The sequence below is a fragment of the Poeciliopsis prolifica genome, unplaced genomic scaffold (assembly GCF_027474105.1).
Source record: "Poeciliopsis prolifica strain line A6 unplaced genomic scaffold, Auburn_PproV2 SCAFFOLD010, whole genome shotgun sequence".
Classification (NCBI taxonomy): Eukaryota; Metazoa; Chordata; class Actinopteri; order Cyprinodontiformes; family Poeciliidae; genus Poeciliopsis; species Poeciliopsis prolifica.
The window spans coordinates 5604343-5629561 of NW_026562385.1; the positions used below are offsets into that span (position 1 = coordinate 5604343).

Below are 25219 nucleotides of genomic sequence, written 5' to 3' on the forward strand. Positions count from 1 at the left end.
CGTGTTTATATCTAGGTTGGGGGATTTCCAGTCGTTTTCAAATGGTAGCTACAGATGGCAGACACAGAAATCTCTGTCCTAATCCACCTGTCATTTCTTCATCCCTTTCATCATCCTCTTCTCCACCCTGCATTTAAAGCCTTAGGTTTTTTTTTCCACCCATTTCTTTTCTTTCTCTCTTTCTTTCCTTCTGTTTTTCTTTCTTTCCTTTTTATTCCCTTTTTATTCCCCCTCCACCCTGATGCAGTCCCAGGACATTTTAGGTCATAACATTTCTACTCTTCATCCATGCAGGATTGCTTTACAGGAAACCAATCAAGAAGTGGGTCATTATGTTCAAGAAAAGACCAACTCAGCGTTGTCCAAGTTAAAACGAGGCTCCAAATGAATCCACTTGACTGAATGGTCTTTCCTTATTTTTCTCTCTGTCTCTCTCTCTTGCTACTCCTCCTCCCTTACCTCTCTGGTATTATGTGTAGGCAGTTGCCGTGGTGACAGGACACACAAACAGTGTGGCGGTAGACAGGAAGTGCTGTGGAACCACAATGGCGTCACTGCGGCTCTGCACTCGCTCTCCACTCGCTCGTCTCTTATCCCCAGCCTGCTTGCATGCTATTGTCCTTAGCAAGCTGAACGAAGACCACATTGCTCTCTCTTTTTCTCTTCTTTCTCAATATTATTAGCATTGCTTTTTCAGCTGTCCCTCACTCTCTTTTTCAGCTTTGCACCACATTAGTGGCGCTGGTGTTTGGAAAATTGCTGTCTGATCTGCGGTGTCTGGAATGTGGGGTGTTAAGTTGATGAGCTGAAAAGCTGTCGAACTGTTTTTGAGCTTTTGCTCGTTTTTAACGCTGGGACAAGAATGCACATAAACATATTGTTGTGTTTTGGGATTTAACAATAACCTTTACAACACATCCAGAGGTATTAAAATAATGTCAGGGTGGTGGATTCGTAGCTTTGGTCATGATGAAGTGAGTCAAAAAGGGGCTATGTCAGAGACGGACAGAGCTGGGAATAAACGGGAATGTGTGTGGTCCTGTTGCAGACTCTTACATCAGACTGGCATTTGTGTACAGTGCACATCTCTCCTGCTCTCCCTCTGTCTTTTTACAAATCCCATCCCTAAATATACTCCTCTGGAAAAACCCCTCGAGAAGATACCGCCCTCTTCCACGCAACATGCTAAAAATATCCACCAAGACCACCTTTCCAGCCCCCTTCTCGGTGTGGTTTTCTGTCAGTCCAGACTCCTGTCGTTTTGATTGCTGACCCTCTCATTTGTTCCTTTCTAGCACTCAACACCAGTTCATTATCTCTATCCCAAACTGTCTTGTGAGTTTAGCCCCCGCTTTGAACTACCCCCATCTGGCCTCGATCTGTCTGATAGAGGTGCCCCCTGCTGTCCCCAGAGGCTTCTTGCTCTTTCTGCTGACATAAACAACTACTCATCCGTACCACCCATGCATCCATCCAGGCAGCAGAGCAGACTTCCAGCTAAACCAGTCTGTTGACCTTCAGGCCAGCCAGATGTTAAAACAGGGTCTGTCTGGGGGAGAAACCTGGTGAACAGATGAAAAACAGAAAATCAGAGGGACACTGAAATGATGACAAGGACGTTACAGTTGTGACGTTACAGTTGTCCGTCGTTACAGTTGTCCGTCGTTACAGTTGTCCATAAAGGTATGAAAACCAATTAGTTCTGGAGTACAATTCATCCAGAAATATGACAAAAACAATATATGTATGGATACATACCAGTCTGACATTAGTGTGGATATGAGTTGGATATTCCAGATATGAGTTGGTTGAGTGGTTAAGTGCCACTGTTCACTTCACAGCATAATAATTTTTGATGACTTTATTTTTCTTAATTCTCAGCCAGTTCTTGGTGGATTTAAGATTTGAGCCATTGTCATGATGCCGGGTTTATTTCAGGTTCAGGCTGGATGTGCTTTAACCATACAATTGATGGTGGATTTCAGTCATGGTTAGTTTCTCCAGCCTGATACAGCAAAGCAGCACTGAGCCATGACACCTCCACCTCCATCATGGCTGACATGAGGTTATGTTCCTGGAATGTGGTATTTAGCTTATTCATTTTAGTTCAAATTCAATATTAAAAAAAAGTTTCTAAAGTTGAATACTTTTATAACAAATGTTATTCCTAGTGCCCCAACTTAAGTGGAAAAAAATCTTATGAAGAAAATAGTTTTCACAAATATAACCTTCACACAAATGAGGTGTCGATTGATTTAAGAGAGTATAAACGAGAGATTAAAGATTTCAATTCCAAGTCATAAATTACTGCCTAGAGTTACATAACTGGAATAACCCTGAAAAAAGAGACATTTAAAAAAAAAATTATCTTAATTATAGAAGTGGTCCAAAGAAGCTGAAGTTAACCAAATGGGTTAAAGAATCTGTGGGTCAAGGTCATGTTTTTTTGTTTGGGCTAAATCACGATGGTGACTGATCCTCCTTAAACACTAATAAAAAGAGAGTCATAGATGTCCATTGTTTGGAGGAGTCATTATCCAGGATTCTCAGGAGTCTGATTCTGATCCTTCGCTCTGCCCGTACTAAGGACTTGTCTTCCTCTCCAGTTTATCCAGTTGTTTGTATTTCACATTTATTTACAAAGACGTTGATGATTTTTTTTTTCCACAGGAAATGGTAGTAGAAGGCTCTGCACAGGCAATAATCTTCCTGTGCAAAGCATGTCCTGAGAGGGGAATGTATAAAGAATACACATTCTTTACAATGCAACTGTGGGACACAAAAGTGAAGCTATTAAAAAAAGCAAATATATCAAAAAGCTCATTGAGTGAACACTTTTTTGCTACTTTTCTTTTTATTGTTTTACGCTGAAATACTTTACATGTTCATGGGCCCTTTGAAATGAGCAGAGATTAAATTGCTGTAACCTCCTCAGTAATTGCTCCAATAATTTATTAGTGCGTCATTGTTTTCTGATCAGTGGAGTGAAAGTGCCGCCACTGAGTCGTAACCATTTCCAAATCAACCTGACTGTAGAGGACTGGACATCCAAAAAAACCCCAAAACAAAACAAAAAAAATGATCTTTTTAATTTTTCAGGTGGTCACCTTTATGTAGTTAAATTTATGTTATCATGAATGTAAACATCTTGACTCTGTAGCTGAAAATGTCTACAGTAAAAGAAAGAAATATCCCAGAACTATGTTAAAAAGTCATATCGCATTTGTTGTCTTAACTTGCCCTTTTCAGTGGGAGGCAGGTGTTGAGTAAAGAGTAGTTCAGCTTGCAAAATGTTTTACTGCAAGGCAACACTTTTTATAAGTACATAAAAAAATATATTGCGCATTCTTAATGTGAAAACCCTTCTGTTAGAAAAGATTGGATTGCAACATGTTGCTCTAAAGCCTGACTAAATATTGGAATATACTGGATTCTCCTCTCAGTAAAACCTCACAACATGCAGCGTATTCTCCGGGCTGGCAGTGCTGCTCCTCTCCTTTGTTTAGATTATTATCACATTAACTTAATTGGTGAGTTATGAGCTACACACAGCAACTTCATTCAAGAATGTGAACAGAAACAACAAAAAAAGGAACTTGCTTCATAACAGGAAGGAGAAACAGCAACAGAGTGATTCTTAAGAATCCAGACAAAGAGAAGATGACTTAATGTTCTATTTGTGTATGGGAAAAGTAAGAAAAAACAGATTACTGTATTTGTTTAACTGCAAGTTCTGTCCAGCGAGGCAGGAAGCCTATCTTTGACCACATGGCATTTCTGTTCCTGTATTTGACGGCTGACATCGCCTTCAGTGACACACTGCTCAGTGACTTCCTCTGTCCCGTTAATCACTCGATCGCTAACAGGCAACCCACACTCTTTTCAATTCCTTTTACAGCTCCACACCACATTCCACCCTCCCGCGTTAGCTCCTCGCGGCCCAAGCATCAGTCATGGAAGCATATTTTCCCCAGCTGGTCTCCCCACTTAGGAGGGACCTCTCAATTCTTTTGTCGTCCCCGTAAAGCCTAAAAATAAATCTATGCTATGCTTTCCCCGCTTGCTGCTCTTGGTTGTGGAGAAGGGGCATCATACCCGGAGACTGTTGTTTACTGTTTTGTTAGGGACAACAGAGTAAATGGGGTTGAAAACGAATGTATAATCTCCCACCCTGTCAACTTTTTCTGTTTTTTTTTTGTCTTTATAATAATTGGTGCCAGTTTTTTTACTTTAATCCCTTTAACTGAACAAAGTTGATTTTGCAGCAATCCTGTTGAGTACAGTTTTTAGGTAAGCTATTTAGACCGACTAAAGGCTCTAAATACAAACACATGTAAAAAAAAAAACAACGACCATATATTTCTTTAATTTTAGGAACTCCTACTTTGTGTCGGTCTATGAAATAAATCACATTCGACTTTCCTGTTGTAGACATTTCAGGCGGGGTTGAATACTTTTGCAAGGCCTCCTCGCGAAAGTTTTATCAACTTCCACTCAAGAATAGAAAAGAAAAGAAAGGAAAGGAATGCACCAGCCCACGGCTGTTAGGGAACAGGTGATATTTCTAGCGCGTTATCTGTGTTTAGATAAACTTGACAAGAAGGATCATCAGTCTGGCTCTCTGATTGGCTGCTCTGAGCTGAACTTCAGCCATTCGAGAGTTATAGAAAGAGAATGCAAACAGGGGGAAAGTTCCACATTTTGCAAGAGCTTTATTTGACTACTGGATTCTAAGAACATACTGTGCTATTGTAAATTACATAGGAGCAATATTTATGGCTGCAGTATCAAAGCTCAGAGCTAAATTAAAAGAAGATGACTGAGAGAAGAAGGAAAGTTTATAGTTAGCAACATGGAGCGTTGTCAACTTGAAGTATGTCAACTTTTACAATATAGTAAAAAGAAACCCAAAAAGCGCATGCACACCCACATTTTCAAGAAGAATAAAAGGCAGTGTGTGCTGTAATCTGCCTCTCGGTTGAGGTCAGTGGACACCAAAACACTCAGTGTCATTGGAAAATGGAAATCACAGTCGACTCAAAACGAAAACTGTGGACTCATTTGTGAAAACACATCCAGACATATCTGCAACCTAAAGGCCTTTTTTTACTACGCTGGATCACCAGCCATTAGCTGCGGGAACGTAAACCAGTCACAGACCTCAGATGCGATGAACACCAGTTTAATCATCTGCTTGCTTTCTCAAAACGTAAGCACTGCCACGCTGCTTGTGTAGTCTGAAAAAGTAAAAGAAGCGATAAAACTTTCTTTTCCCTCAGGGAAGCCAAGTAATGCAAACTTTTACCGCGTAATGAGGCCGCCACTCTGAGTGTGTTGGCGTCAGACAATAAATAGGCGGCTTAGCAAGTTAATCCAAGGTGTGCACAAACTGGGTGTGGCCCTGCGCGTTTCCTCTTCCCCCACCCATGTGATAGTTGCTCTTTGGAGAGGGTATGTGCCTGCACTCATGCCCTTTGGATCCCCAGTTTCCCTTCGCTTTGATCCTCCATTTCTCTTTCCCACACATTTCAACTGGAATCTTTATCTTTTCCCTCATATTTCCCTATTTATTTTCTTTTTAATCTGAACTAATTGTCCATCCCATCGCCTTCTGAGTGTTTCGTTTTCGACCTACTTGCCCTGTCTCTGTGCATGTAGCTGTCCTTATTTGGCTTCTCTTTGACTGAGTGGGGAGTGAGTATGAATGCGACTGTGTGTGCGTGTGTGTGTGTGTTTCCTCCTGACTGTGACTCACCGCTCGTCTGACTCACAAGCGCTAACAAAAACACAGTTGCCTTGGAGACGCACCCCTTCGCCCCCTGCCACCATTTTTTTTTTTTTTTTTGCCTTTCCCCTCCCCGTCAGCCTCTGGTTTCCCTCCCTCTCTTTCTCTCTCTCTCTCTCGCTCTCTTCTCTCAGGCATCCCAGGCAGCCCTGGCACTGGTAAATTGATGCCACTCTTGAGGAGGATTAAGGTGCTGAGGTGTGTGTTTGTGTGCGTGTGATACTGTGAAGGATCAAAGGACGCAGGAGAAACATAATCACAATGAGTCCCAAAAGTTATAACCCTTAAAAGGTAGTACAGGCTACTTAAATGAAAGTTTGGAAGGACGCAAGAGGGTGGAAAACCTTGGGTTTAAGCCAAGCAATCATCTATCATCAATAGGAAGTCAGAACTGCGTGCAACAACCGAGGCAGGCTAAACAGAAAGTGCCCACCTGTGGCTCTATTCTCTGCCTCCGTTCTCTTGCTTTTACTGCTCTGAAATTGCAGACTGCTTTGAACTGGGGCTGTCCTTTGATGTGCTGGCGTCATGGCTCGGCCTCGCCATAACCTCCAGGGAGGTTGACAATGTGGCCACGTGTGGAGTTGCATTTTGAGCAAGCTCAGGTAGGGCCCTATGTAACCACAACCTCATGCTAGAAAGGTTTGTCCCACTTCCTGGATTTGAAACGCTGATTTGTGCCTCCTAGTGGACGAACAGTAGCTTATTAGCTGTTGTAATGTGTGTTGTTATAGAAAATTAAGCACTAAAAGGTAATAAATATGTTGACTCTGGCTGAGCTACTGATTATAGGGATAATTTAGATAAGAGCTTAATAAATATACCATTAGTAGCATTTTCTTCTCCAGTCACTAGTAGCATTGTAATACTTTGTAATATTTTCAGTAATGTGCATCAATATATCTTTATACTTCCTAAAATATTTCAAAGCTTTTATTTGAACTGATTTTTCACCTGTTTACAGTCTGCTACCAAAATCTTTTTTTTTATCTTAATTTGACCTATGAATAAATCATAAATTAAAGATTCACATATTTAATAGAGGAAGAATTTGTGTTTTTAGTACCAGTAGCCTCTTTCAAAAACTTTTTTTTCCCCCTTTCCTTTTGATAAATTTATGAAAAATACCTTTGAGACTAAAACATAAGTTATTGGTTTACTTACAAGTAGGGAAGAAAACAATTGAAGCTTGATTACATCATTGCCAGTCTGAAACACGGCAGTGGCAGCATCATGATGCTATCCAGAGGGTCTGCTTAGGTCTTTGCTGGAATTTTGTTTCTTCTTTTTGAATAAAATGTCTTTCACACGCTTTTCATTTGCTACAGATGTCTTCTTGAGACTCACCATTGTTGCCTTTGTCCTCCTTTTCCTCTATTTTGAAGCAAATGCAACACAATGTGCTGCTGTGGACAAAAATACCAATTTAAGTTAGAACTCAGATGCACCTTCAAAAGTCTGAAAGCCACTGTGAAAATGTGTTGCTTTTTGTCACACACACACGCACGCACGCACGCACACACACACACACACACACACACAAAAAAAAAAAAACCAACAACAAAAATGCTTACATTTATAACAAAAATTGTTATTCCATAAGAAGGATCATGGTGATGCACTAGCAACATGTCCAGGGTCTACATGACCTCTGACTCAGCCACTGCCAGAGATGCATCATCTCCCATCAGCTCTGCTTTACATCCTAACAGCTAGTGTTGTCCTCTTTGGTTGAAATAACTTCAGTAAGAGGGTTATCGTGGTCATCTTACCAGCTTTTGAAAGTCAGAAGAAAATTTCCACACTCCTCACTATCAGCTGTGAAGTGATTGAGGAGTTTCATTTAAGTAGGTACAGCCTGTTTCAAGTCATCTTGCAGGATCCCAAATCAGGACACATCCACCTCCACGCTTGGACGTGTCCTGATGTGTCATGACAACATGCTTCACAGTTGTAATGAGGTTCATTTCCAGGAATGTTTCATTGTGCAGCACCTGGAACCGCCAGCTTCCTTAGTTGTGCGAGATCAATTGCAGACACAGCTTGTACATTATGAATATTAACCTATTTCAAATCAATAGCCACGTCCTGTCTGATGCAGATGTTTAAAAAAAATGAACTCAAAACCAAGTTGTGTTTTTTTTAGTGCAGTCTTTTCTTGTTGGGCTAAATGGCAAAAATGTGGGACTCTGGTTATGTAGACTTTGAATCTGCAATTGCTACCTTTGGGACCACACTGCACACTGAAAAAATATTAACCAGTTTCAGAAGGGCACTTTTTGTACAGGGGGTAAATGGCAGGTGCTCTAGCACCCCCTGGTGCCTATCTGTGCATGTTCCTGCTTATAGGTTGTAAGGCCCAATACTTATTGTGAGCGTAAGATGCCAATATAGTAGTAAATCTGTAACTTATGGCTGGTGAAGAAGAAGTCTGTAATATTTTAGCAAAAAATAAGCTACAGTAAATAGTCATTTACTATTTAAAGTAAGATAAATACATATATTTATGCTATACTTAATAAATACTGTAGGCGTCTGCATAAAACTTGAACTAATACCTGAGAAATACTGTACTAAACTGCAGCAAAATCCAGAAACTATGACATTTTTTTAATCTATCCAAAAAGTTTTTAAACTACTTGAATGATCCAAAAAATTTCATGAAAGCTTTGTGTATTTTAGAGGATCCAGAATCAGAGAAGACAAAGACTACAGCCTTCTCTTTGCATCCAATAAAGACACACACAAACCACTGCAAGCTTTCTCACATGGCCACAAACCCGCTTCTGACCCCCGTGTAACCCCTGTGTGTCCTCACAGCAGCTGGCTAGTGGAAGAATTGTGAGAACAGGCCGAACCTGAAACTGTACGCCAACATAATCCTCACCGAGAGGGAGACATAAAGGGGGGGCTGAGAGGAAACGGGAGCAAACGAGGGACAGTGGAACAAAAAAAAAAAAAAAAAAAGACCAATAGAGGAGAAATGAGGGATGGAAAATCCCAAATCCGGCAATTTCCCTGTAAAAGGTGAATGAATGCACCACTTTGGTAAATTCAAAAGAAGCCTTTGTTTCACTTTATTGCAAAAAATGAGACTTGACACTTATGTACATCTGTAACACAGATTGCTTTCCAGACTGTCAGAGTATAGAGCTAACGCTAATTACCCTAATGCATTGCATGTTTACCTTTTCCACATACAAGCATGTGTATGACAGCTGATCCTATATGCATAGTAATCCTCTGTAATGTCTGTGGCTCCCTGTGTCTTTCCTGAAACACCTCCGACCTTGTGAGCTTCTCCAGCTCTCCCTGACCAACACGCTGCCATGTTGTATCTGAGCTGATACTAGAAGAGAGTCGGTTTCCGTTCAACTTTAACCTCTGTCCAAAGACTTTATTCATTTACAGAAATGAAATGTTTGACCCTACGATAAAGGCTAATTAGATTGAAGACTTACGTGATAAGAGTAAGTTTGTTTATAAGACCTGCTATGCTCTAGTCAATCAGCTACTGATAGAAATTATTCAATTCGCTCTGATTGACCGGCTTCATATTGAAATATTCACTTTTTTTCTATTAAATAAACATCAAATCTGAAGGTGTGCACCTTTTTAGTCCTAAACGACATCACACAGTATCTTTGGGTTTAGTAAAGATTACATGAAGTAAAGGTTTTGATTCACCTACAGGGCCAATTTTGTAATTCTTGTAAAGAATTAGCAAGTGAAAAATCAAAGAAAGCCAGAAATCTGTCTCGACTAGTAAAAGTCGGATTGATCCCTCACTATTCATGACAGTTTTGTTATTGCTACTAAGCGTCGCATCACATTAAAATTTTTGTAAACAGGTGTGAAAAGCCTTAAAATGAATTCCACTCAATTGTAAAAGCAAAATCTCACTGAAATATTCTGAAAATCCCAAATATTATTATATTGCTCTTTTGCTGCAACATTTCACAAAGTTTGAAAGATGCACAGTTCAGTTTGTTTTGTCTGTAAACTGAATTAGCAAAGAAAGGGTTGACTTTGTGTCTAGTAAACCATTTCTGGGTTGACAATGTCAACTCAGAAATGAGAACATTGCCTTGCTGAAAAAGCCTAAGGTGACCCATTGTCCCCTTAGTGAGGCCAACAATGTTTTTGTTTTTGAATATCCAGGCATTTAAAATAAGTAGATAGGAGTCTAATGATTGTTAGGCAGACCTGGTTACCCAAAGGTCTTTGCTGCATTTTAGCCATCACAGGGAATAAAGGCGTGATAATTATGGCTTCCCCTCCAGCCCAGAAATGAGTAACTGTGTTATGACATATTTACACATAGCAATGAAACAGAAACTCATCCACTGGAAATTAAACTTCATAAAACTCGTTAAATTTCAAATTTATTTTAAGGCTTTTCCCACATGTTGTAAAAACACTCCTAATGTACTATTACAATCTAAAACTTTCCAGATAGTCTAGTAATGAATAAAAAGGTGTAGCCTTCACAATCATATCTGCTTCATAAATCTACTGATATAAAAGAAAAAAATAATACTTAATACTGAATTATTAGTAGAATGCTACTTGGCCAGCAGTTAAATGTTGCCTCCACAAGTTCTTTGATAAACAAACAAAAATTCAAACAAAATATGTTTGAACTCATAAAACAGCCTTCACATTAAACCATTTTTCTGATTATGCCATTCTCTCGCCAGCTTCTGCTAAATGTTTCTCTGAAATTAAAGAGATGAATTATCTAAATGTGACTCAGAAAGGTGTGTAATTCAGAACAGTGTTTGCTTTGTGTTAAACATTAAAACACATCCCTTCTATGAACCTCGAGCGCCTTCCTGTTCTTCCCATAGTGGTCACTCCCTTTGTCTTCAGATAAGGAGATATCGGTGATTAGAGCAGGAAGAAGTTCTTTGAATTATTTTATGTTTCACAAACGGGCGTACGTTAACGACAATGATGAGTAATGATGATATACTTGATGTAAAAATACATGTAAGACAGAATACACAGCGTTCTGTCTGCATGGGATGGAGGTGCAGAGTCTTTCACAGTGATTCTCCTGCCTGCTTCAGGCGTCCTCAGGCTGATTCGAAAAAATATAAACTCCCACGAAGTCCACCATCGTTCATGTCACAGTGTCCAGTAACCTCTTTAGAAGGTTTTCCATAACAGGATGCTGCTTATTAATTCTTGTTTATGAATTTTAAATATAAAAATAGCTGCTATTTCGAGTCTCTCAGAGGAGGAGGGTGAATCAAATAGTTGATGGAGAGAAAAAGTGTTGAGAAAAGAGAAAAATGTGTCCCTCACGTGTCGGGATTATTCTCATCTGCCTATAGGAAAAACGTCTTTTTCAGAGAAGTTTGATTTTTAAGAAATGCCTTTCACAAAGTCTCGCAAGGCAAGAAACTACTCTTAGAAATTACTGAACAGCTCGTATTTCTTCATCCAGTCCATCTGTGGTGCTTTCTTCTTCTCCTTGGCATGGAGTTTCATCTTTTCCTCTGCCGCTGTGGCAGCGAGTCTCAGACCGATCTCAGCGAAAGGGTCCATGAGCTGGCTGCCGTCGTCGTCTGCCAGCTATGCGTCAGAGAAAATGAAACGAAAGGTCGTGAGCGTTTAGGACTCAGACTCTTAAGCGTACAGCCTGTGCGAGCGTCCACACCGACCTGCGTGCTGTTCCCCTGGCTGCTGAGGTCTGAGCGCGTCGACCTGAAGGACTGCGTGGTGGAGCTGCCGTTGACCTGAGGGCTGGGCGATCCATTGGATATGGAAGGACCATCATAATCTAGGAAAAAAAATCACAAAGAAGACAAAACACAAAAGTATGTTTATTTTTACTCCAGTGTTTAAAATCAAATACCCTGCCCATTAATTTGTATGAATCTAATTGCAGGACAATGTTACTTGTTTATTTTTTAATCTTTTCATGTTTGATGACTTGACATGAATTTTGCAGCTGTTAAAACTTCAAATACGTTCAGCGTTCAGCCTTTCCCACCTTTGACGTGGCTGATCGTGGGGATCACTTCTCTTCTCTTGAAGTCTTCGTCCGTTTCTGGATCCACCACCAGCAGCCAGGTCTCCTCTCCCCCTTTCTTTATGAAGGCCACTACCTCTGTATGCCTCATGCCCTCGATGTTCATGCCGTTCACCTAATCAGAAAGGTGAGACAGAGTGATTATTTTCCGTGTGAACGTTAAGCAAAGTAAGCAACCTCATTTTATTATAGTACACCGAGAAACTTTTATTTGTATTTTCGGAATGTTCTGAATAATTGTGACGTGACCGGAAAAGAACACAGTGTTCAAGACGTTTTATAAAGAAAAACCTGAAAATTATGGTGTGCTTTTTCACCTAAGCAAAATCCTGCACAACCAAGTATCTTCAGAAGTTGCCAAAATAAATACAGAAAAGTTTCCACCTTTGTGGACTAGATCTCAGTATGAATCCAGCTGTTAACGAGCTTTAGAGAATGAACTGCATCATAAAGACCAAAGGACACAAGACACGGCCATCCATCTACGCCGAGATGGAAAGAAAGAATTGATCACACATGCAGCCAGAAGGCTGGAATTTTTTTTTTGAAAAATTTCCATTTGCTGTTTACTCGAGTAAATATGAGAAAGAAGATGCTCAGTTTAAAGCATCCCAAAATTTCAAGAAGTAGCACATCACCCTGAACACACTATCCCACATTCAGCAAGCACAGAAAACCGAATACATGCAACAAAAGACTTGAGACCAGAACGGCTCAGATTAAATCTAGGCCTAAATCCAATTGAGAATCTGTGACATGACTGGAGTATTGACTGATGTTTACAGAGTCTCTCAGTTCAGTCTGACTGAGCTTCAGCTGTTTTGCAAAGAAGAAAGGGTAAAAGTTACATTCTGTTGATTTGCAAAGCTGTGAGAAACTTGCAGTATCAATTACAGAGAAACCTAGAAATCAAGGGGAATGAATGCAAGTCTCTGGTTTTAAAAACAAAACAGAAAACTATGTATTAGTTTTGATATATTTATTAAATTATGAAATGTTTTCTGTTAGCCTATAACATAAAACAAATCCAATGCTTCCTGGGTGCATGGACTTCCTAATTTATCCACAAGAGGGAGCCATGTAACCACACAGTAATTGCTTATAAAACCATATTTTTTCCCAGGAGCATGCACACCGTTTGGACACTTTTCTCAAACTCTTTGCTTTTAGATTTTACTGAATTTTCAACACTGTTGAAGGAGTGCATGCAGATGCAGATGTAGCTGCAGTTCGAATATAAAAGGCGAAATGCACAGAGAAAACACATTTATCTCGCTGACCTCTGCGCCTACCTGGTGAGGGCACCAGGTTTGTTTGCACCTGCTCTTATCTGGACGCTGCCTTTCAGGAGCGCTGTCTAGACCGTTGTGGGTGCTCAGCAGGCTGCGTCGCAACACAGCGAGTTTGTGTTGTTGGTACGCTATCAATATTTGATGGCTCTCCTGAGCTCCGGCTTTGGCTCAGGTGTCAGGTGTCTCTTTGCTGATGGAGAATTTGTTTAAAATTCACTGCTTTTGATGGGGGAGAAGAGGATGTAGAAGGAGAATAAAAGACAGACATTAAGTCTACTTTATGAGCGACTGCACGGGTTGTTCAGCAGACACATGAAGAAGCAAAGTAAAAGGAAACTAGAGCGAAAGAGGAAAACACTGGGCAACAAATGAAATAGAAGAATGTCAACAGATGGAAAATGTGAACGACGCCTCTTCTCATTTGTGCATCTGTTTTATCCAGGACTCCTTCCAGGCAGGGCTTCAGTCACCCAGTGAGACAGACAGACAGGTCAGTACAGAGAGAACTAACATCTCTGTATTGGGCCGACAACAGGTGTTGTCTTGTGCTTCACAGACTTCATTAATGGTCCAACCCTCACTGGACAATGCTTCGTTGTCGTCCTGCTCGCTTAATTAATACGTGGTGTAGGAACTGTGCACAACCCTATTTCCCATGGGATCAGTCTTCAGGAAACCTGTTAATAACTCAGTGTGTGTGTGTGCATGTGTGTGTATGACTTCACAGAGTTTGAACCTGAATGTACAAACTCCTTTTTGATGCAGCGATTAAAACCTTTGCTTTTGACCATTTGGCGTCTGAGTTAGCTCCACAAAGGAACAAAGAACACAACAAACAAGCTACGAGAGAGAACAGTGTTCAATAAGCTATTATACACAGCAACACTTCTAAGCAAATTTATGTTAAATGGTCACCCTTTTATTTCCCCTATAAATGTATAAACTGAAAGAAAACCCTGTAGGGTGTCTTTTTTCAGTTTTCTTGTCTGAAGCTATGAAAAAAGGCTTTGAAAAAAGGTTTGCAAAATCTTTAAAAAGAAATATTCTACATGAAAATGTAGTAAGCAGAATTAAAATAAAAATGTCAAACGATAGAAGCCAGAACTATTTGTTGGGTTTCACCATCTGCTGACACCTGTAAATGTCTCAGAGGCTGAGGCTGAAATTAACCCCAGAAAGTGAGAAAGATAACCGATTATAAAGCAGATGTCAGATACCAGTTATGTTCTACCATCCAAACAAAGTCAGATATTGGCTGATCCATGTGACGTTTGACATCAAGCTCAAGTTCTCGGGGTTTCCGAGCACGCTCTGTTGGACGCGGCTACAGCAGAGAGCGATGAGGCGTTCACTGGCGTCAGGGCTTCTGCCAAACATCGGCAGAAAGCTGAGCTGTCACGGTGGCCTTTACAGCGCTCGTTGCTGACACAACTCTGGTTTAATGGGGCGTGGGGAGAGAAAAAGACGGTGAACAGCTGACAGGGAAAGCTCTTCATGGTCGTTCAGCTCTCTAACAAGCTGCTGACAGGTAACACAGGCGATTCTCCAGGTGCTCGGTCAGAGACGACTCCAATTATCACAGCATGTACATACAAAACAGACCACGCAGCAGACCTGATTATCAGATCAGATTTTAAACACGACTATCATGATGAAGGTGTCAAATATTCAGTTATCTAAAAATAAATATGCTTTGTAATCCGCAATTAGGAAATGAGCACAGTTAACACTAATACAACTCCACTAAGTATAACTCTACTATGAGTAGCAATACATTATTTCAGCCCAGGATTAAAGAGAAATACAGCAGTAAACATTTGTAGCAGTGGTGTGTGGTGCAGAGGGTTCGGTGATACATGTCTCACCACAGGGCTCTTTGGCCTGGTGGTTGCTGAACCTGGGCTTCACAGATGACCCTTCTCCTTTAAGAGCGTTTGGCTGCTGTGAGGTTTCCTTTTATCTACCTGTGGCTTTTGTGTCCTTCCAGAGCCGAATCCTCCTATTCTTTGCTGTTCTTAGGTGCTGAGGGTGGAAGGCCTTCCACTGTTCTCGCCACTCTAGTAACTTTGTTTTAGCTCCATAACTTTGCACCTCCAGGTCACAAATTTGCAAACATACACCCACTCAATGCAAGCAAGCCGTCCTATTTCTACACATACACTCTACCAACCAACCAACCAACCAACCAACCAACCAACAAACCAACCAACCAACCAACAAACCAACCAACCACCAACCAACAACCAACCAACCAACCAACCAACCAACCAACCAACCAACCAACCAACCAACCATATAGAATGTATTTCTATCTTCACTTGCACTTTGCATTGACTTCATTACCAGGACATGCGTAAACTCAATTCATACCTTAGTCCTAAACCTAACTTCTAACTCAAAACATCTCTTCTTTTTAAAAGACAGACTTTGGGCCTCTCAAGGAGCCATGGATTGGAGCCATTGTCGGAAAAATGGGCCTTACAATGTAACAAATACAAGTCCACACACGCGCGCACACACACACACACACACACACACACACACACACACCCCACACACACACACACACACACACACACACACACACACACACACACACACAACACACACACACACACACACACACACACACACACGTAATATAAATGGACAGCCATGCAGTGACACATTCTTAACACATTGTTTTGGCCATTTTAATGCATTTTCTTGATTTAATTAGGTCAATCACCCAATTAGCATTCCATCTTGAGACATCTTGTTTATATCTGCCCTGGCACATGAAGGCAAGTAGCTTCAAATGGAAGATTAGGTCGCAGATTTTTTTTTTGTTTGTTTTTTACATACAGGGAGAAATTTGTGAGAGAAAAGCACCAGAAATGACATGAACACAAATCTGAGCAGACAGCGTCCTGACAGACTGATCATTGCTCAAACATTCACGGTGCACATGGGGAGTCTCTGTGTCGCCTCAATCTGCTGAAAAAGTTGCAAACCTAAGTTAGAGGACAAAGCTGTATGGGCTGCTTTTAATGCATCTTACTTTAGTAATTTACTTTATTACTTTAGCAATGCTGGGTAATTGCATTCCAGGACAGCTTCATACGCTGTTTTCAAGAGCCCACAAAGTTCAGACAAACTCAGTGATGCACAACAAGTTTCAGAGAGTGACTGAGCTTATGAAAGCCACTGAGCCCTGACAAACTGAGGATCTGTGAGCTCTGCTCTTTATAAGGTCAATTATGAATGACTGATCTTGTAACTTCCCAGACATTCAAGAAACAAACTTGTAGAGGAGCTTGTGTTTTGAGTCTACGCAACATTAAGCAGCTGGTCATAACTTGTTGCACCATATTTTATTTCTAAATGGAAACCTGTTAAGAGAAGTGAACATTTGCTGCCATTGGTGACCTGCTACAGGATGTTCCCACAGATTTTCTCCAGCTAGCTAACGTTCAAGTGAAGCTGCACAGCTTAGATCTCCTCTGATTCCAACACGTATATTAATATGAAGAACAGATCGTCTCAAGAGTCGCAGTTTTGCTGCACAAATTATTTCAGTTAAACACGGCACAGCATCAGAAAGTTTTAATTTGAGAAACAGCCATCAGATCGGGTGACAAGCCGCCTTACAGGAGAAAAATCCATCAGAAATAGTAAAATACAAAAAACACGTCTGCATGTATGCTCCCATAGACAGTGAATTAAATGTAGTTATTCTTTTGTACTTTACTGTTAGAGCATGTCAGTATCATGTGTGATCTTGGATCCTGATGTTTGGCCTGGGAAGCTCAAAGGCCGTGGGAATGAAGGGTGTGTTTACTCCAAATATGTTTACACTCAGATGCGAAAGTGATCAAGTTTCACAGATTTTTGCAATTATAGAATTTGAATGTTTTATGACGTTGTAGTTGCCTGTGTGACATAAACATAAGAGTCATTTCTATCCCATCGTCATCTTTCTTTTTCTAAATTAAACTGTTAAGCATTTTCGACAGAGGTGCAACAGTGATCTATTTTCTTTTTTTTTAGACAAATGACAGTCAAAAATCTTTCACTTCTAGAATAAGTATCTTTTGTCTAACATGGAAAGCGAGTCAAACAACATCCTTGTGAAAAGTTATTTATTTACAGGAATGAAAAGTTCTGTGCAAATTATGCCACATGCAAAAACCGGGAGTTCACAGAGAGAAACATCGCTTACGAGAGGTACGGGACCGCAGTACTCATGGGATTATCTCACAGTCTAACAATTATCCTATTTTACAGCACAAAACCAGTTAAACTCAGTGTCATTAGCAAGTAATTATCCTGTTATCTATGGTTTCCAGTCAGTCAAGAGCATTTGTGCTCACAATTCTTGCTGAGTGTGTTTTGTTCAACATCGTTCTCTCAGCATATCATCTCTGCTGTGGGGGATTTTTTTCACTTTCACACACAACCCAGCTTCCTGTAAGGACACTTAATAAAAATCACAAACTAAATCTGGTTTAAAAGTTGAACACTAAAGAAGTTATTAACAGTGCTCTGCAAAAGTATTTACAATCCCAGAACTTTTCTTCTTTTGGTCACTTCACAACCTCTATCTTTAATGTATGTTATGAGTATTGCATAAGATTAAACAAAGTAAGTAGTTGTCAAGAGGAGAAACTATTATAAACAGTCAGCCCGGTCAGGGACCAATTTTTGAAAAAGTTTAAAGCAGCGTTAAACTTAATAAAACATTAAGAAGAGCAATAATAAGAAGACGGCAGTCTGCAGGAGCTCTACACTGCAGTCCGTTATTGAAGAGAGGCAAGAAGAAAGTCCTGTTTGCAGCTTGCCACAAAAGACCACAACTGAACTTTATACTCTATAAGAAAAATGCTGAAGCTAACAGTGGTGAATGCCATGGTGAATTATTCTGTGAGGATGATTTTCTCCAGCAAAAAAGCTACAAAAGACTTGAAGCAGACGTTTGGCTTCCAGCAGAACAAACATAGACCCAGAGATGGAATAACTTAGATGAGAAACATATTCTGCCCAAATCCATTTCGGAAACTGTAGCGCCTTTAAAATATACATTTTGCAGAATCTGACTAAGATTCATTTTCCATCTTTGCTGGAAAGACGGTGGAGACACACCGTGGTAGTGAAAGGTGGTCGAGTCAGTGGAGCTAAATACACATATACAGATTTCTTTTTTTTTTTTTTTATTTGAGAACTATGCATTGTTTTTTTTTTAACTTCACCATCATGAATTGCTTTGTAATAATTCTTATGGTGTTTGATAGAGGGATATGGCACTATAATTCCTCCGTCAAATCTTTCAATGTCGTTTTCTTTCCCTCAACTGTGAACAAACATGAGTAAATAGCAGCTGGAAAGCATTACGAGCCACTGACACCATCAGCTGCGTCTTATAATCCACTCATACTGATACAGCCGCTCACTTCACGCTTCTCCCTCCTACCTCAACTAGTCTGTCTTGCGGTCGCAGTCCGGCACGCTCGGCGGGCGATCCCGGGTCCAGGGAGCGGATGTACTGACCGGGGCGTGACCGGTCACTGTGCAGGTTGAAGCCATAGCCCCCCGCTGACCGAGTCAGGTGACACAGACGTGGAGCGAGCTCAGACGGGTCGACCTGGTGGGGGGACTGGTCCTGAGGCTGAGACTGAATCTCCACTTCTGTTGAGGCCTCCTGGGAGAAATGTTTGAGGTTAAATTAGTTTCCCATGCCGATCAACACATTTATTTATTTTTTTAAAAATAAAAGCTATAAAACATTGATGGCTGAATCTGTGGTCACTTTCTATGTGTATTTATCTGTGTAGTTAGACCGAAATGCATCATAATGTTTTTGCCACTCCTGCCACTCTGACGAATGCTTTTACATCTGTAACTTTAATACATCACTCAACTAATACAACCATGTTGATTCAGAGCAAAACCACAGCGGAGCCACAGTTAAAAAGCTCCGGAGCCAGCCTCTCTGTGGTAAACATGCTCTGTATTAGGGAGAAAATGGTTAGGAGAAAACAGCAGAGATATTTGCAAACAAATGTATTTTTTTCTTACCTAGACATTAAATGAGGCTTAAGGGAAACATTGCTAGAAATGAATGCTGTTTGCAAAATGTTGTTCCTCTGAAGTAGAGGAACTTAACACACTTATACGTTTTATCAAAAATATTTTGTGGTGCCATTATGATAATGATTAAAATTGATATAAGAATCAATAATTACAATATAATTAATTATTTTGTAGGTAACTATGGCTGCATTAAACAACAACCACAGCCACACAAACACAGAATCTTCTCTTTAAAAACATAATAAATATAATACAGGCAACGGGATTTATTGTAACAATAATAAATATATGTACATTTTTTATTATGATGAGAAATTTCTCACAATAAATAATAAAAAAATATGATAATGGATTAATGTCTTTAATGCTTAATTAGTGCAATTTACGTAAAACGAAGGTGCAAGTCCAAGTAAGCAATTCCCGTAGTGATTTTCAGGTAACATATTTTTGATTTGCTTTTGTGACTGCGTATAGACAGTTTCATGCAAGATGTCCATTTAGTTGCTGGGTTTTATGAAAGTTTTTTCATAATGTGAGGAACTTTCCATTTGCAGCATATCGCTACCAGCTCTGGCAGCTTGGGTGACGACATTTACAGAGTCGGATTAATTGTGCCTGAAGCTCTTCGACATAATCATGCTGATTTACCACCTACACAGCAGGGCATGAAATGTGGCATGAGGGAAGGGGGAGGTGGGCTCTGTAACCTCAGCTCATATTAACACAAAGGTGCAACACACAGGTTCCTGTAACACTTCACATGAACAGGACAGCGCAGATGAAGTGTGCAGATTTTATATTTTATGACGTTACAATATATATATATATTTTGGAGCATATGTGAAGCTTGCTCTGGACTGCAGCTTGTGAAGGCTAAAAATATATATGTAGGCCGACTGAGAGAAAATAAACAGATACGAAGGCAGAGGAACATGCTAACAAGAGAGATAGTGGGTGAAAATAGTGTTGAATTTATCATCAATGACTTTACGTTGGCATAAACTCATGGCACTTACCAAAAAAACAATTGAGATACTACCACTACAGTTCTTCATTACAGGAAAGACATTCAGAAACATTCTAATTTGTTTCAGGCATCAAATACTTTTGGGAAGCAGGGATCTGGGAAGATTGCCCTGAAATGGAGGAAGACAACAGAAAAATCTAAATCAATTTATTCTCCCAGGAGTCCCTGCACATCCTCTGTTTCCTGGCTGCAGAAGAAGTGCTCAGGTTGGGCTGTAAGGGTGAAAAAAAAATGTATTCCCCCCTCTCCCCAAAATCAAATGTATTAGTATTCTGGGATCTGGTTGATGGAGGAAAAAAAAAACAGAAAACGAGTGAGAGCGGGAAGCCAATAAGCAAGAAAGTGGAGAGAGTCGAGTGTGTGGGAGGGTTGGAAAATTAGACGCAGTGAGAGGGTTGAGAATGAGAGTTGAAGAAATGAAAAGATCACGCAGAGGCCAAAGAAAGACAGCAGACAGATAAACAGATAAGCAGAAAGAGAGGGAGAGAAAAAGAGAAAGAGGAAAAGAGAGAGAGGTGGTTCACGAAGAGAAGTGAAGATGACCGAGGTTTCCAGTAAGACACGCTGGTGAGGAAAAGTGGAGCTCTAATGTAAACACTGAGAGCAACACAGCTGGGAGTCATTATGCGGGGAGACGTGAGTGTCTGCCAGTTTAACCTCTGACTGCCTTTCAATGCTGAGCTCAACCCCACTAATCACCCCTGTGGGGCCTGTGCCATCTCACAGACTCTGAGCTTGTCACAGTGTGAGGTTACACTTCGCTTTTGTTGTTTTTCTTCTATTGTCGGCTTGAGCTCCACAAAATCAGCTCAGGTGGAGACCTGATTGCCCCTGACATGCAGTGCTGTGCAGACGTATTTGCCCCATTGCAGATTTCGGACTTTGCTTGTGGTCACACGTCAGTGATTTAGCGCATTAACCAAACGTCTGGAGCAGTTTCACCAGCCACAGCCGGGCCAGAATACATCCTAACTGGGAGAATCGAAAGATCACTTAAATAGAACCCATCAGACGACACAAAGTAGACCAAAAGATCGCCATATCATCGAGAGTGTCACAGAGGAACCCAGAACAACATTTAAAGTCTTGCATGTCTTCAGGTATGCCAAAAAAAAAAAAATCATTTTGAAAAACCCAAACACTTTCAGCAAAATATTTTGTTAAATAATAAGACAAAACTTGAACTCTTTGGAAGTTGTATGTTTAGAAAAAGAACACCACAGTAATAGTCAGAGTTGAAGTATCAGGATGGGCTACTTTGGTGCTTTCAGACCTGGATAACTTGCCACAATTGATGGAATCAAGAGTTTATCCAGCAGTCGGAGGCCTTAACATGTGGGCTAAAGCCTCACCTAGCAAGTCCAAATCTGGTTGATTCAAATGTAACAAAAATAACGTTTTGAGTGGCCTAGTGAAAGTCCAAGCTTGAATCCAATTGTGATGCTTATTTTTGTGACCTTAAAGATATCATTTCTGCAGCTTAATTAAAACAGTTCTGTAAATAAAATTGGGCTATAATTCCTTTCCAGTGATACAAATGACTCATTACTTAACATAAATGTTTGATATTCATTGTTGTCATTTCTTGGTGGCCCATTTAAATGACAGTTTAAACTGGGCCAGGTTGGTGTGGAAACATCATTCAAAAGCTGATTTTACTTTTACTCAGGTCGTGTTTGTCTGATTGTCTGAAACATTTCAAGACGTGAAGAACGCTGCAAAGAGGCGACTGCTTTGTGTTGTGATTACACAAAACTGTTTGTCGAGAAAAAATAGATCAACTTGAAGCAGCGAGACAAACGGCACTAATGATTTTGACGACTTAGAGAGTCAACCAAAGAGGCTCAAGTTCCAGGAGAAGCTTTTCTAAACAAGAAGAAGTGTTGCAGAACGAGGCTGCTGTGTTTGTGTGAGCTCTGCCTGTTGAAAACAGATTCTGCGAGAGAAATATTTTGACTACGGGAAGAAAAATGACATGTAAAGTTTTCCTCCTTTGTCAGCAAGCCCTCGTGTCACGTGGGGAGAGCTTTGGGTTATCACCAGCGGACACTTTTCAAAACAAAGTCCCACATGGGAGGAGAGACAGCAGGAGCTGCTGGAAACAAAAAAAAAAAAGTTGCATCACAGATAAAAAACAAGCTCATATGGAACATCTGTTCATGAATCCAGCTGCTTTGCTGTTGAGAAAACTACAGTATATGGAATATTTCACGCCCACTACAAAACTAATGTTTTATTTCCAACAATGCACACCTACGTGTGCTGACCCCAGTGTCCCAGCTGTGTCTCAGTGAGAGGATGTGCGGTCAATGGAAGCAGTGCTATTCCATGAACTCCTCAGTGTCCTGCCACAATCAGCCTTTGTTTCCATAAATCTGAGGGAGAACATGTGGGGGAGACCACCACAGACATACAATGCTGTTTTTCATTTATCTTGAATATCTTAAAATTGTAGACAGTATGTTTTTCTTTTATGCTAATTTGTTGACAACGTCCCTTCACCAGTCCGCAGCCTCATTTAGTACCAAGGTCTTGGCGTTTCGTCCCATCCTGCTATCATTTTGTGCCACGTATTCATGCAGTTGTATAATTTACCAGCTTGCATTACGTCATAAACTGAAGGCAACTGATTAGATCTAAATCTCACTTTCTGACTGGACTGGATGAACTGAGCTGATTCAGATTAAATTAGCATTAAACTGGAATCTAGATCCTTTGAAAAGCACAAAATCTGTCCTTGAATTGACACTTATTAATTAGTGGCTGCTTTAACTGATCTAAATCGAATGTTTACTGCAAACAGAAGCGTCAACAACCTTCTGCTTGCATGTGGTTATATGTGCATCTATGCAGCTCAGTGGAGCCAGTTTGAGGCTAAAATGTGAAATCAAGCAGAATAAGAACACATTGCCCTAAATGATTCATTTGTGTGCAGCTACAAATACACACTGTCTATATTCCTCTTCCAGCGGCTGCTGGCAGTAGTATTGGCAGGTGATGAAACTGGATCTCAGCTTGTTGAATAATTGAGCGCTGGTCTGCAGTGATGGATAGATCGTGACCGCTGTTAACCCTTTCACAGCCAAGGATCGCTGGTTCAATGTTGGCTCACAATGCCATGAAGTATGCTTGGACATGCAAGAGTGTGCTTGAGAGTGTGGTATACTTGCCTTTGATTTGATGCAAAGAAACTTTCTTGTATGCGTGAGTGTGAAAGGGCAATGATTTCAACTTTACAACTAAGCTTTCTCATGAATCAATCCATTTGTCTTTTGAGTTTTGCGTCAAAGCAAAAATGCTTTGCTGAAAGCCAGATGTAGCCAGTTGTGAAACAAAGATGATGATGCAAAACAAAAGCTTGTAATTCAGAGGTAAAAAAAAATGTGGCAACCAGACAAAGAAAGATCACAAGACCTAAAAAAACTGTTTTCAAATGACATAAGGAAAAGATCTAACTGTGATATTATCACTGGAAATCGGCATATTGATAACAATTACAGATTATTTTTGTCTTCTCAGGCTAGTTGCTTTGTTTCTCTAAATCCCAAAGTCGCCAATACTGATCGATCGCTGCAGCATTACAGTCACAGAGAACAAACACCAAATGTAGGCAACGAAGGGAGAGACGTCATGATCTATAGGAGTTTCATTTGTTTCTTGTTCACATTGATTTTGTACATTTATTTCTGCCTTTAGATGCAGCTGCTTCAGAAGTTGCTCAATAAGATGAAAAAGGAGCAGATGTAACGAGTTCACAGTGGGTTAGAGAGACAGTAAGCAGAAGGGGGGGAAAAAAAATGAGAGACATGAATTGATACGCAGCTGGAGAGAAGCAAGGAGGGACTTAGAAAGGAAAATAAAGGAAAGCCGGATGGAAGTGACCGGAACAGACAAGGCCTCTACAGGATTAAAGAACCCGAGCTGAGAGATGGCTGCGAGTGAGAAGCACTGCTAACGAGAGCTGAGTGAACATGAGAACCTAAGCACTGGGCAGGGATTGCTATAAACACCAGTTTTTCTCACTGGTGCTGTGCAGCATTGTGTAACAGCTCTGCAGTGTGTGTGTGTGCGTGCATGCGTGCGTGTGTGTGTGTGTGTTTAGCCTGTGTCTGCAGGACAAACCAGCTGGTGTCTGTTTATGAAGTCCCCTAACTCCACTGCAATGTGTGTGAATGTGCAACATGTGCGATACCTGCTGCTAATTCAGTTTCCTGTGGACAGATCCAACTGAAGAGCAGACAAGGAGGAATGTCAAGATATCATGAGTACAGGGTTGGGAATAATGGAAGAAAATGTGGGAAAATAAAGAGGGAATCAGTGTTGTGTAGTAAACCACATTAGTTGTGGATCAAGCTTTCAGCCACACTTTGACATGGTTACTACTTGGACTTGGCACAAGAATCTGAAGTTGATTGATACCACTTGTTCTGATTTTAAACTCCAGTCTCTGTTAACACAAATGAAGCAGAAAATGTTGAACAGGTGTTTTGCTGTCAACTTGAGTGATCAACGAGAAGATTGATGACCCTTTCTTATCTGTGGATGTTAGGACAACTCAAGCAATGCGTAGAGTTTTTGTTGGCTGCCTGACGAATTTTCTGTTCATGAAACGTTATACAATAAACACATTTGACATTTCTTGCACAGACAAGTACAAAAGCATTTCATGTTATTGATGAAGTTTTACAGATGCTGTAAACCAGGCTTTGTTACTGTAAGAGAGACCAAGCCTCATGGTTTTCTGTATTTATAAGGTGTAAACTATATCCAGCATTACAAATATTGTGATAACATTGAAATGCTGATCTCCCAATCCTTAGTAAACACCACTGTTGCTGCTGGTTAGGTTGGATGCCAATTCAGTCCTTGCTACTCAGAAGTTGGTCAAGAGGTGATGTAACATTGTTAGGCTTCAATAGTTTCAAAGGGACATTGCGACCAAAACGTTCTGGTGGAAGAAAATTTCAGTTCGAAAATAGTCGACGTCGTCAGTCAGGCTGCATTTC

At 40.5% G+C, this 25219-nt stretch overlaps 1 protein-coding gene across 1 annotated transcript in view; it reads right to left on the reverse strand.

Annotated features, from left to right (window-relative positions):
- Positions 1 to 8845: 8845 nt before the first annotated feature.
- LOC129363861 (Na(+)/H(+) exchange regulatory cofactor NHE-RF2) overlaps positions 8846 to 25219 on the reverse strand; it is a 30334-nt gene continuing 13960 nt past the window's right edge. Inside the window, exons 3-6 of the mRNA XM_055036183.1 lie at positions 18567 to 18794; positions 11787 to 11940; positions 11455 to 11573; positions 8846 to 11365 (exon numbers count right to left, since the gene is read on the reverse strand). Of these exons, the coding sequence (XP_054892158.1) occupies positions 11201 to 11365; positions 11455 to 11573; positions 11787 to 11940; positions 18567 to 18794 (666 nt within the window). The 3' untranslated portion in view covers positions 8846 to 11200. The remainder of the gene's footprint in view (positions 11366 to 11454; positions 11574 to 11786; positions 11941 to 18566; positions 18795 to 25219) is intronic.